At 38.4% G+C, this 13,030-nt stretch overlaps 1 protein-coding gene across 2 annotated transcripts in view; it reads left to right on the top strand.

The window, feature by feature from the left end:
* igsf9a (immunoglobulin superfamily, member 9a) overlaps window positions 1-13,030 on the top strand; it is a 51,560-nt gene that overhangs the window by 14,220 nt on the left and 24,310 nt on the right. For both annotated transcript variants that reach the window (XM_051413449.1, XM_051413448.1), the window contains exons 4-7: window positions 666-812; window positions 4,870-5,018; window positions 6,089-6,200; window positions 9,328-9,469. In XM_051413449.1, the coding sequence (XP_051269409.1) occupies window positions 666-812; window positions 4,870-5,018; window positions 6,089-6,200; window positions 9,328-9,469 (550 nt within the window). The remainder of the gene's footprint in view (window positions 1-665; window positions 813-4,869; window positions 5,019-6,088; window positions 6,201-9,327; window positions 9,470-13,030) is intronic.

Here is a 13,030-nt window from a genome sequence, read left to right as displayed (position 1 = left end):
TTATCGCTGCCAACATACCTAACTCCAACTTCCTGGTTCTTTTTGACTGTCAGGGCTGTCCCTCCCTGCCACAGTCACTAGAAATCAGAGCCTCTGTTAATAATTACCATCTCAACACAGTCATCCCAGTGGCACCGAGGCTTTTACGCTGCACTGTCTTTGCTGTTGACATGTTTTTATTTCTGAAATGTTGGGCAGAAGACTGTGTGTCCTTGTATAATGCTTCCATTGAAAGTTCCTTGCTGGAAGACCACTGGACAATTGTCCGTAAGATTGTAAGAAAGTGTGAAAACTAGATTGACACAGGAGGATACGGGCCGCACACTGGAAAAGATAAAGGGTTGATGTTACAAGCTACACTCTAGCTCCAGGGAGCCGTCACCTGGCAACCAGGAGATCACACTTTTGCAGGTTTGCGTGTGGACGCATCGGCTGCTGTTAGTGTGTGTGTGTGTGTGTGTGTGTGTGTGTGTGTGTGTGGGTGTGTGTCTGTACGCGTGCGGCAGTTTCAGGCTACGTTTGAGGACAGTGTTCCTTTTCAGCACCTCAAAGCTACACACTCCAAACAGTTACACACAGCTCAGACCTGAGAAATGACAAGTGAAATCAACATCACGTACATTTGTTCTCTCTCATGCCCCTTAAACTGTGCTCTGTTTCTGCAGGGCGGGTGTCTCTGGTCCGAATCACCGCCCTGAGGCTGGAGGACCTGCAGCTAGACGACCAGGGTTCGTATGAGTGTCGAATCCTCTTACTGGATGAACCCACAGACGAGCTGCAAAACGGCACCTGGACTGTGCTTTCTGTAACCGGTGAGGTTTATTGTGTGTGTGTGTGTGTGTGTGTGTGTGTGTGTGTGTGTTGGGGTTTTATGTTTTCATGCCTGTATGGTTGACAGTATATCATGTATATCTTCATAAGGCAAAACCAGTGATGTAAAATGGAAATAAATAACGTTTGGCCCCGATATCTAGAGTGGTCTTTGCCTGGTGTGTCAATCAAAACACAGGAAGTTCGAATGGATAACTTTTACTCTTCAGTGTGAATTCCACAACATGCAGCAGAGAAAAGGCATCAAGTAGGCATATGCACTGTATAGGGCTGGGTATTGAACCTCGGTTAATTTAGCAACTACCTGAAATGTGTCTCAAACAGTCAGATTCATAATCTTGTTTATTTATTATTTGATTACATATTTCTGACTGAAATTATAATTTGGGGATTTTGTTTGGAAAAAGTTCTTGCTGTTTGTGCTTAGACAACATTTAATATATATATGAGATGTTTGGATCTTTTATAGAAAACAAATGCTTATTTTTCATTTATTTTTCAATTAAATATACTTTTTGTAGGGTCAGAAATTGCTGTACTGAAATTTGAATTCTCCTCTCTTGTTGTATAAGCAAATGCAAACAATAATGATAGTGCAGATCATGTGCATAATTTCTGTAATATATATTTTTGGAAACAGTGTCTGAGCTTCAGGCCTTTGGGTGGGCGTTTCCCATGGCAGTGTTTTGACTGACATTTGAGGGCCGGAGTTGCTAGGAGACGCACTGTCAACTCCCATGATGCACTACTAACTAAAATTGCATAATAGCGCTGCAGCCTACGAAGTGATTTAAGACATCTGTTGAAACACGTAACATTTGGGGGGCCCCATTGTGCTCTTAAGTTTGTATTTCTCCAGTGGAACCAGCTAGCCTAGCTTGCTAGCATTAGCACAGATTCCCACAGTTCTTTTATTTCAACACCTGCTGAATCATCGGCAGCTCTCACACAGTGTTGTGTTTGGAGGGGGGAGGGGGGTTAGCTAGCTTTAGCTGTCCCTCTCTGTTTCATGGGTCACCTCACTGGTTCCCCCATGTTCAGGGGCCCAATGCACAAGACAACTTTTTTGCTTGGGTGCCCGTCCAGTGGAGAAAATGTGATACAGTGCCATATGGGCAGCTGAACATGCTAGAAAAAAAGTTTCACCTCTGTGTGCCTCTAAATGGTTAAAGCAACAAGGAACTTTCATTTTGTGTTGATTCTGGCAGCCCCTGTGGACAAAAGTGGTAGTGTTTCCACTGACTCGTTTCATTGATTTCAAGGGGAATCCGACCCAATCGGACCTAGTGGCAGACATTAAAAATTACTATATAGAAATAGCTTCTTGCTGATGGTCTTGTGTGCTTATGTGGGTCATAACGAGGCATCAGTATTATATTGACCAGTTAAAAACTCCATGTATTATTTTTAGGTTTGGAACTGTTTTACCATAAATGCATCACCACTTTCTGCGCATTGGTTCCCCACCTCATGCCGCTGGTGTTATTTTTTCACTGTCACACTCATACACACCTGCTCTCAATGAAGAATACACAACATCTGGATCAGCTGACTGACCTGAAACACAAACAAATTTTATAGTGTGTGTGTGTGTGTGTGTGTGTACAGTGTATGTGTGTGTACAGTGTGTCATCATGGTTACCAGTCCTGGTTCCAGCTGTCCTCTGAGACCTGATGATGATGTGACCATATGTGACCTCAGAAGGACCTGAGAGACAAACACCAACATAATTCATATAAAAACAAAGTCAGTCTTAGTAATGCATTTATATCATTAATAGACTCAATTGGCTTCTGTCAGAGTGTAAATAAACCAACTCATTGTTTTAATCACACTCTTGACCTTGTTCTATCATATGGCATTGATATTGCCATATGATATTGTAATCTCAGCACTCTGTGATTTGGGACTAACAACTTAAAACACTGCAGCTGGTTACCTACCTGTAACTATTTTTAGTGCCCACCCTCACAAATATGGAAAACATTAATGTAAGGTGATGCTGTCACTGCAAGAAAGTGAATACAACTTTATTCTTTGATCTCTTCAAAATTTTTACTTCATGTCTGTATTAAAACTGCAGTAAGCAGGCATCCAGTGTCAGCCAGAGATGACCTTTAAAGTCTTCATTATCCAGATGCAACATGCATTTTATCCATAGTCCTATTTTGTTTTTATTACTGGTTGGTAGACATGAATGTTTTGCCTGTAGGTCATTTTTTACTCTCTCTGCAAGAGCCACTCGTTTTGTAGATTTCAGTTTTCCTATTCAATGACAAGATTTCAGCAACTGTCCATATCTTGGCCAAGTAATGCAAATCTATGGGTTCTCACTACATTTGGATGTTCTGTCAGCCTCATTGAGCAGTTTAGTCTAATTGAACGTGCACTATGAAATCTTCCATTCCATTTTCTGCACATCTTGTCTTTGATTTAATTTATTCTGTAAAGCACTGCTTAAAGGTCCAGTGTGTAACATTTAGGAGGATCAATTGGCAGAGATGGAATTAAATATTCATAGATATGTTTTCATTAGTGTGAGAAAGGACTAACCAGAATCTGTCTCTAGATAGGGCTGTTGGTGTTCTCTGCGTGTTTCGTGGCCACTGTTGTTTCTCCCTTGTGCTTGGAAAGGGAGGGTGAAGCTAGCGAGTTACAATCTGCAACTACATTGCTTTATGCAACTAAATCCTACACACAGGTCCTGTATGTATAACACTTTGAAAAACTTTTGAAAAAGTAGTAAAAATAACTTTTGTTAAAACAAGTCTTTTTCAGAAACTTTTTCGACAGATCAGGTAGTTTGGATAACTTCTGACTTCATGCAGGTGTGGTAAAGAATCATCTTTGACTTGGGTTATCATCATACTTATTGATAGGTTTAAATAATACATCTAAATATGAAATATGCATCATTATTTTTGTGCTTTGAAGTTTATCTGTATTTGAGAAAAACTTTGCTGTGACTCTACGCACAAACCGTACAGAACAAAGCATCGGCGCGCAGTGCAGATCAAAGCCAAGCGAGACAGTTTCACCGATTTGGTCTGTGTGAGCGTCAGGTTAGAGATGAGAATTATAATAGATTATGACTGTGTGCTTGAGGCCTTAGATGTAACTTCACTGACATGCCCTGCAGATATGCTCTTCACATCCTGTTGTTTATACTCAACATGTGAGATTGTCAGTGGCCTTCACAGGCTGGAAATGCACTGCTAGGACATACTCCTGTTTTTGTGCGACTAAATATATTTACATGCAAAAGCTTATTTTTTTAGGTACCAGGAGTAAGTATTTGGCAGGTATTTTGTAATCATAGATCCTGTGTACAGACGCTGAATCAAATATCTCAACCTGTGACTCAGATAAGAAAAGAAAAAAGACTGTTATACTAAAGAAAAATACTAAAGCCGTTTTCAAACTCAAAAATTCTCTTGTTATTTATTTTACAATGGTGCAGTAGAGGTATGAGTAAATTGTAATGAAGTGCTGGAGTTGCAAGTGGTTTGTTTATGTTTGGATGCTCTGTGTGTTCTCTGAGATCTGAGACTTAAAGTGGCAGCAACGTGTTCACATTAGCAGATCTAAAAGGCAGCATAACTGACATTTTTACTTTGTATGTGAAATAATAATGTAACTTGATGTCAGTAAACTGCACACAGGCTGCTGCGGTTTAACAAACAAGGCCAAGCTGCTGTCATGCTGTATATAAATTGATAAAAAAAAGGGACGAAGGAGACAAAAGATTTATTGTCTGTTAGTCCGGCCTTTCTGTTTGCATTTTCTCACATACTGCTGCGGCTTGAAAGATGGTGTAGATCTTGCTTTAGATTTTTCTCTTGCTCTAGACAGTAAAGTGTCCATATCTCACATTAGCCGTCCATTCACCTAAATGGTTTTGAAGAACCTCATTTTCTGATTTAGATGTATTTTTTATAGAAAATGTATGTAGTGGTGCATCTTAAACACTAGGTGGTTTCCTCATATATATAGATATAGATTTAGTTTAATGTTCACCTTAATGTTTGGTTCCGTAGCTCCACCCACCTTCACTGAAGCCCCGCCTCCTGTGGTGGAAGCTCTGGTTGGAGGTGACCTCTCTCTTGCCTGTGTTGCTAATGGCAACCCTACTCCAACCATCACCTGGCTAAAAGATGGCATTGTGATTCAAAGAATAAATGATCAGGTATGTTTATATAACTGTATATGCGCTACATGTTCTCTCTAAGCACCATATGCATCCAGCTACTGCGTCTTCTGTTTTTACTTTCTTCTCTTTCTAGCTGTTATCTACTGAATCAGAATCAGAATCAGAAATACTTTATTAATCCCAGAGGTAAATTACTTTTGTTACATATACTCCAGATGTAATAGACATACAATATATTAAGAATATAAAGGTTTAAAGTAAAATATACGGTTTAAAGTCACACTTTCAAATGTGCAAAATGTGCAAAAATGGCAAGTGTAAAGTAACCATGTGTACAGTATCCATGTGTAAGGTGTCCATGTGTAAGTGTCCGTATGTACAGTGACCTTGTGCAGTTTCTGATTATCTGTGCAGTTTCTATTTATTGTATCAAAATTCGTTAGAATTTAGCACCCAACTATGTTCAGTAAAACTGTCTGTGACAGATTATCATATTATACATTATTAGATTGTGTTATATCAGTGCATAAGCAGCATTTCACTTTTGCAGCAGGTCGAGGTGGAGCTAAGTTTAACTATTATATATGCACACAGGTGGGTGAGTGCAGTGACTCTCAACTTAGGGGTCGGACCCCCTCCGAAGGGTCACTGACTGAGTCTTGAGGTGTTTAATCTCAAATTCAGACAGACACATCTGGATTCATTTTTGGACTTTTCTCTCATCTTTTTTCTTTCTTGTGAAATATTGAATGATTTATTTAATTGAACCGTCTGAAAAGTTTTGAGCGGAAATCACCAAAGTGCTACAGTAACAACCCGTAGAAATCTAAAATGTGAAAAGAAGCCCTACCTACACACTGCTTTCTATAAGGCCTCAAAAGCCATAAACATAGAAAAACACTGGTTTTAATTAACTAAACATTTAAAATCTTAATCTGCAAAGGACTAGTTGTCAAATTAAATATATATATCTTTCTGTCTATCTGTCTATCACATTACAGTATGTCTGTCTGTATGTCTACATATATATTGTATGTATATATGTACTGTATGTACTGTTTGCATCCATCCAGCTCTCAGTCTATCTGTCATATCATATTTAACAGGAAGGCGCCTTATCTCTGCGAGCAGTGAGCATCCAGTCAGCAGGACAGTACACCTGCCACGCCTCCAACTCTGAAGGAAACGTGACTCGCATGACAAAAGTGAAGATCAAAGGTCAGTTGTTGCCTGACGGCCTATCTGTCTGTCTGTCTGTCTGCCAGTTCCTTCAGTCTCTGTGATGTCTGTGTGCCTGACTGGCTGCGAGCCACCATAATTTACATTTCTGTTGCTCCCTCTTGCATCATTTGACAGAGTGGTAACAGAAACTCAAACCAAATTCAACTCTTATTCTGTCTCTGTGAAGATAACATTGATATCATGATATAAGACAGCATATCATCTGGGATTTTGGGGGTGTTTCTTTATCGTGATAAAACGTTTGTGTTTCGCTCAGTTTGAAGGCTGCATATCAGAGTACGTGACTGTTTCCGAGCTTGTTAGGCCACTGTAGCTCAGGGGAAGTAGCAAATATATCTGTTTGGTCATCAAATTCACATTAGTAATGAATTAATTAATATTCTTTTCCTAAAAATGTAAATTTCTCATATGGTATGTGGTGAAAAATATATCATGAGACTGAATGTTTTTAATATTTCCAGGTCCTAAAACACTCAGATTCACAGAAGTTTTCAGATTACAGATTTCCAAATTTACAGTCCACTCCGAGGACAAATACATGTCGAATATGCAAATATGCTACTGTGTATCATTGGATTACACCGACACAGCAATGCATAATACATTGTGGAATTTATTTCTGACTTCTTCCTGTACTCCTACTCCTACTCCTACTGCTGATTTTCTCCAGAGAACCAGGACTCGTCTAGAGCGTGGTGCATAGGGAAATATTTTGTTTTGGCATAATGTCTAACTAAGGTTTCACTTCATTTTGGAATCTCACAGTCGCAGTGGTCACATTTTGAATAATAATCACCATGAGCCTAATACTGTTCAATCTAAGGCACATTATCTAAGCTTTGGCTGTGTTTTTCTGCAACATTGCCACATGGATGGATTAGAGTAGACTAATGACAGATCTGGATGAAGCCAGTCTAAAAAGCCCTAAGTAACCTCTCAACTATCACTCATGCATATATCCAGCATTTAAGGCTCTAAACTTGAGCAGTAATGGCTGCTGTAGAGATCATGTTGTTATTTATACATGAGACATGCGGCACATCAAGCCTCCTTTATTAGCTCTTTGCAAATAGCACACGTGATGGAGGTGGGAACGGTAGAGGGAAGAGATAAATGTGACATTTTCGCAACAGGCTGCAGTATCTGTATGTGATTAGTTTCCAAGGAAATTACATAGGAATGTTTGACAGCACGGGATCTCAGGTATATTGACGGCTTCCCTCGGTTGCTTTGGCATAATCGTCAAATGAAAATCAAAATGCTCATCACGCGGCCGGCAATTCTCAAATCCACAGCTCATTTTCTCACAACACTATATGTGTTTCTTGTTGCTTAACCCCATGATGCATTGATTTTTTCCTCAGTTTGTATTACTCTCAAGCACACTCATCAACATGCTCATTGTATCCTCCTGTGCTAAACATTGCACCCAGCCCTGATAATCTTTCAAGCATAAGTGTTTCATATTTTCAGGAATCTTACAGTAATGCCACAAGAACTGGTAAGAACTGACTCAATCTTTAGGGCAAAACTGAGGCCTTACTGTACTTGTCACTGAATATGGACCACACAGACACCAGAGAGGGACAACGGGGCCCTCAAATATGTCAGAATAGACTGTATATAATGAGTTTGGGCCAGCAGAGACAGATGAATCATAGTAAAATATTGTTTTGTGTATTTTACACTTTTAACGTCACATAAAAAATAGTGTGACCACAAAGACAGGAGTGTTTGCATAGCCAATGACGTGCCGAGGGGGATTTACATTACAATTCAAATTGTTTCTATTTTAGATGCATTTGTCGTAGTTATATATTTAATATGTTTTTTTCCCCCTTCATTAATTTACATTCCCTATAACCTGTGCAACCCACCATCTGGCACAGCTCATGCTTAATTTCTCATCCTCTTATTTTTTTTTGCTTTGACCCCTAAGTTACATCAGTTGTGGGAATATGTTGTATCACAGAACCCCAGATTTTCAGGACATTTCCATCCTCCCCTTCACGCTACACATGATTTTCTCTGAGGTACAGCATGGTAAGAGTTCATTCCCCTGTTGCTGTTGTGTGGTGGGTGAGTCAGACTTCGATCGCAGTAACATATTTCTTAGCTGCTGTCGTAGCAAGTAAGACAATTATACTCGGAGACAGACCTAAACCACTGTAAGACAACATATTGTAATCCCCCAAAAGAGCCACACTTAGCCACACTCAAAGTCTCTATGTAGTATGTTACTCAGCTGTTGATGTATTGATTTCTACTGTAATAGCTCTCCAATCTCACACAGGTCCATAGCATATGAAAACAAATCTGCTTCCTCTTTATTGCATCTTGGACGTTTAGAAGATACTGATGGGTACAGGTTAAAATGAGAATCATAGGAACAATGTAAGACATTAAGCTGGAATAACATACGGTGTGTCTTCTATTGTATGAATCGATTGTGAGTCTTTCAGTATATTTTCACATTTTTCCCACTTTGTAGCTCTCTCAGTGCTCTCCCGTTTGTGCTCTCTGGTCTTTCTGCTAACACATAAAAGGTACTTACTGTGAACAGGGGCAAGAAGGGTGAACGCTGGCAGTGCCTGTGAATAGATTGTTGAAACCAGTGTTTGTATAAAAGCAGTATATTTATTTGGGTTTAGGAGATATTTTTTCTTTATTATTAGCTTGAAATCTCTTTGACAAATGACTCAAAGAAACTCAGTTTTAGTGTCTTCTGCCGCACTGACAGTTCTTCAGGCATTTTACTGTCTTGACTTGAGCAATGATAAAGAGAGATGTCATTTTGAAGGCCGCGATACACTTGAAGATGAAGTTATTTGCTTCTGACATGAGTTAAATGTTTTGAGTGAGCCAGAAGGAAAAATAACGTGTTGTGATATAAAATGGTGATTACACTTAATCTTTCAGAGGTGCAACAGTGTTTTTAGTAAATGGGCTTAAGCAATTGGAAAAACAAATATTATACACTGCTGTTGGTGAAGATGGAAGTGTGAAAGACGTTTTTGAGCTATTTTCTGTAATTGTGTAAATTATTCTTAATCGCTGCCATTTTTGTGACTATATGTTTTTTTTGTAATCTGCCTCCCACTAGGTCCGCCAGTCATTGTTGTCCCTCCCAAAAGCACCTCTCTCAACATGTCGCAGAATGCACTTCTACGGTGCCAAGCGGTGGCCGACCCCCCCAACATGACCTACGTGTGGCAGAAAGGTGGAGAAAACGTCCATCACATAGAGTGAGTGCAATCACCGCTCTTTGTTGCTGAGCAGTTTTCACCCTTTGATGTTTTATGTAGTACGTTCGAGCAGAGGGAGTTCTAACTTTGTGGGGGTATTTTTATCCTTAATGTTCTAGCAGCATATGGTTGTTATATGCAGTTTAATTCTAACACTGCTCTTTTGCGAAAGAAAATGTTCAACAGAAAAACAATTATTATGAATGATAAAAAAAACAACAATCAACAAGAAGAGATGGAACAAAGAGTGGAAATGTGAAATGAAAATAACATAAAAATGGGTAAGATCAGAATGATCAAAGAAGATGCAAAATGAAAACCACTTTCCCCGAAATGTCATCTGGCAGGAAGTCAGAGGTAAGATCTATAGAGACTATTATATACGTCTTTATGTCCATTGATGCTAAAAACCTGCCTCCTCACGGGGCATAGTCCTTGTGTATGGAGCTACAGTTGCTACATGAAAGCAGTCCTAGTGGAACAGACAAATCTAGGAGCAACATTTCTTAAATGTCACTGAATGATTTTATGTCAAATGTTGAATTTTCTTCGAAAGCTGACATGGAGTGAGTGGAGTGATTTTTAGAAAGAGTTGCAATACCTGCTTCTTTCCCAGTCTTGCACGTGTCGCTATATTCTTAATAAAACTTTTCAAAAGTTTTGGTGACTGAGGGCCAATTTGGAGAGCTTGTACCACTTTAGACACACCACACAAGAACATAAAATTAATTTTCAATTTGAGTATATGTTAGTATTACTCAATAATTTATTACGCACTCAGAACCCAGTAGGCTGCTGACTGACTTCAGCTTGCATTTGAATAGCAACACTTAGCGAATGTAAAATCTTGATAATGCTACGGCACTGCCAAACATGGCTCCTTGGAGAAGTACACACCACTCCACATGTTGTTATTCACAAAGACATTTGTGATTCCTGCTTTGGTTGCCACAGTATGTAGGTACTAGTAAAACATTTAAAGGTACAGAAGCAGAGCTGTATTAATCAAAATGAGCCATGAGTAATTTATCATATAAACTTATTTCTTTTCACTTGGAGTTAACTTTGGCTGCAGAAAATGTTTTTATGAGCCAACACACATCTTAGAGCCACGTTAGAGAGCTAAAAACTGAGTGGTTACTTTGGTAGACAAGGAAAAAAAAAAAGAGCTTTGCAGTAATCAAGCCTGCTAGTGATGAAAGAATGCTTTTATTCTTCCAGTATCTGCCCGAGAGAGAGAGAGAGAGAGAGAGAGAGAGAGAGAGAGAGAGAGAGAGAGAGAGAGAGAGCTGTACATTGGCAATATTCCTGAGATGATAAAAGGTGGATTTTTTTCCCTACTTGTGATGTGAAATTTAAATCAGCATAAAAAAAACACACCAAGGTTACCAGCTCGGGGCTCGACATTTTATGCCAGGGATTTTAAGTTAGAGGTTCTCTTTTTGGATTTTTGCTGCAATGTTTTGCATCTCAGTGTTATGGCCGTTCAGTTGCAGGAAACATGGTTAAATCCATAAGTTGATTTCATATTAATATATCATCAGTGGTGGGCAAAATGTTCAGGTCCTTTACTAAAAGTAGTAATATCACACAGTGAGAATACTCCACTTACAGTAAAAGTCCTGCATTCAGTATGTAAAAGTACCAAAAGTAAAAGTACTGATTCAGAAGAAACATTGTCTATTATTATACATGATTTTTGTGGATTAATATTACTGTTGCATTGTTGTGTATGTTTATTCCTGTAGATGTTTAAGGTTATGCTCATTTTAACTCCTTTACACACTGTTGAGTAGTTTAAGCTACAGCAGTGCATCATTTTCTATAAAACCTCGATATGTTTGTATTGTCGCTGTCTTGTGAGAACCTCATATCTCAAAAAAAGTAAAAAATTTATGAGCTCAGAAAAAGAAGCCCTGATCTCGGCCTTGTGACATATGTAGTTTCCAGCCAATCCAAATTGTATACTTAGCTTATGTAGGGGAGATTTATTTCAACTCAGATAAATATCAAAAAACTATGGAGATGCATATGGCTTTCACTATATAGGTATATGTATGAAAATGTAACTAATGCTGTGTACACATGTAGTATGTAATATGTATAGAGTAGTTTATGTATATGGAAACACTCATGTATAGGAATAGTACTATGTATATGTGTATACTTATATATATATATGTACTGTATATGTATTTGTATATATGTATATGTATATATATGTATGTATATGTATATATATATGTATATATATGTATATATATATGTATGTATATGTATATATATATATATATATATATATATATATATATATATATATAAATAAATATAGTAGTAACAAATAATCAGATGATTATTATCAAATTAATAATTACAAATAATTTGTGATGTGAAAGGGGTTACACAAGCTCACAGAGCATTATCACCCACCTCTGCTGCTCTGTAGCGCTATTTAGCCTGTTTTAGCTCATTGTTTTGTTTTTACGCAATATTTAGTGTAGGGTTCAGTCTCAGCGCTCTCGTACCCTGTTGGCAATGGGTACCCTGCTCAACCTCAAACTGTAGACAAAGTTAGCTACTAGCTGATGAAGAAAGTGGAATATTTATATATCAGATATTTTTCTCAGGAGTTAGTGGAGACAAAACCAGAGATAAAAGGAGAATATTGTACTTACATTCATCCGGTAGACAGACACACAACTTCAAATGAATGCTAATGTTGCTCCATGTCTGCTGGATGTGTAAGGCAATTGTTACCTGACACATTAGGCAGAATAACTTTACCCAGTAATGATATACAAGGCGTGTCTGTCAGCTTGTTTTTGACTTCCTATTCTCCCAAACAGCGATATGATAAAGTAAAGCAGACTTAATGAAGACAGCGTTTAATAGTCTCTGCCAAAAAGACACATAAAATACAAAGCAGAAGGGGGGAAAGAAAAGCTTCAGTCATGTTACCTTCAAAAAAGAAAGAAATGAATTGGCCTGAAACTGTGAAGCAATGAATGAGCTTTTCTCTAAGAGAGGTTTCACAATAGCAGTGTTCAGTGGCAGGGAGAATATCCGAGTGAGCCGGGAATGGTTTGTGATTACCTGCACATCATCCACCAGACAATTGAACACTCTTAAAAAACGGTGGCTGGGATAGGGTCAGTTGAGCAGGTGGAGGGCTTAATTTGCATTACTTCTCCTCCTGAGCATTTCTCTATCACACATATCATTATTCATTTCAGTTACACTCAGGTTAATACTCAACCTGAGTTTGAGGAGGGAAAAGTTTCAGAGAGGCTTTTTGGAGCTGATATATAATGCTGTTAACAGCTGAGTAGAGCACACGAGGATTATTCTGATTATCTGGGACTAATTTTGGGAAATAAGCTCTTTTGTAATTGCTTTGTTAAAAATAGTGAGGTGCTCTTTGAGAATGTTGAAATAGACTTTCAGTTTGGTTTTTTAGGTTGAATTTATCCTCAGTTCCATTGTGGATCTGTGGATTTTTGGATTTAGTTTGAAGAAGTTTATGGCACATGTAGCGTTTATTATGAAGTGAGGTGAAAATGA

Source organism: Dicentrarchus labrax, unplaced genomic scaffold (genome assembly GCF_905237075.1).
Source record: "Dicentrarchus labrax unplaced genomic scaffold, dlabrax2021, whole genome shotgun sequence".
NCBI classification, from domain to species: Eukaryota; Metazoa; Chordata; class Actinopteri; family Moronidae; genus Dicentrarchus; species Dicentrarchus labrax.
This window is presented reverse-complemented; position numbering and strand designations above follow the sequence as displayed.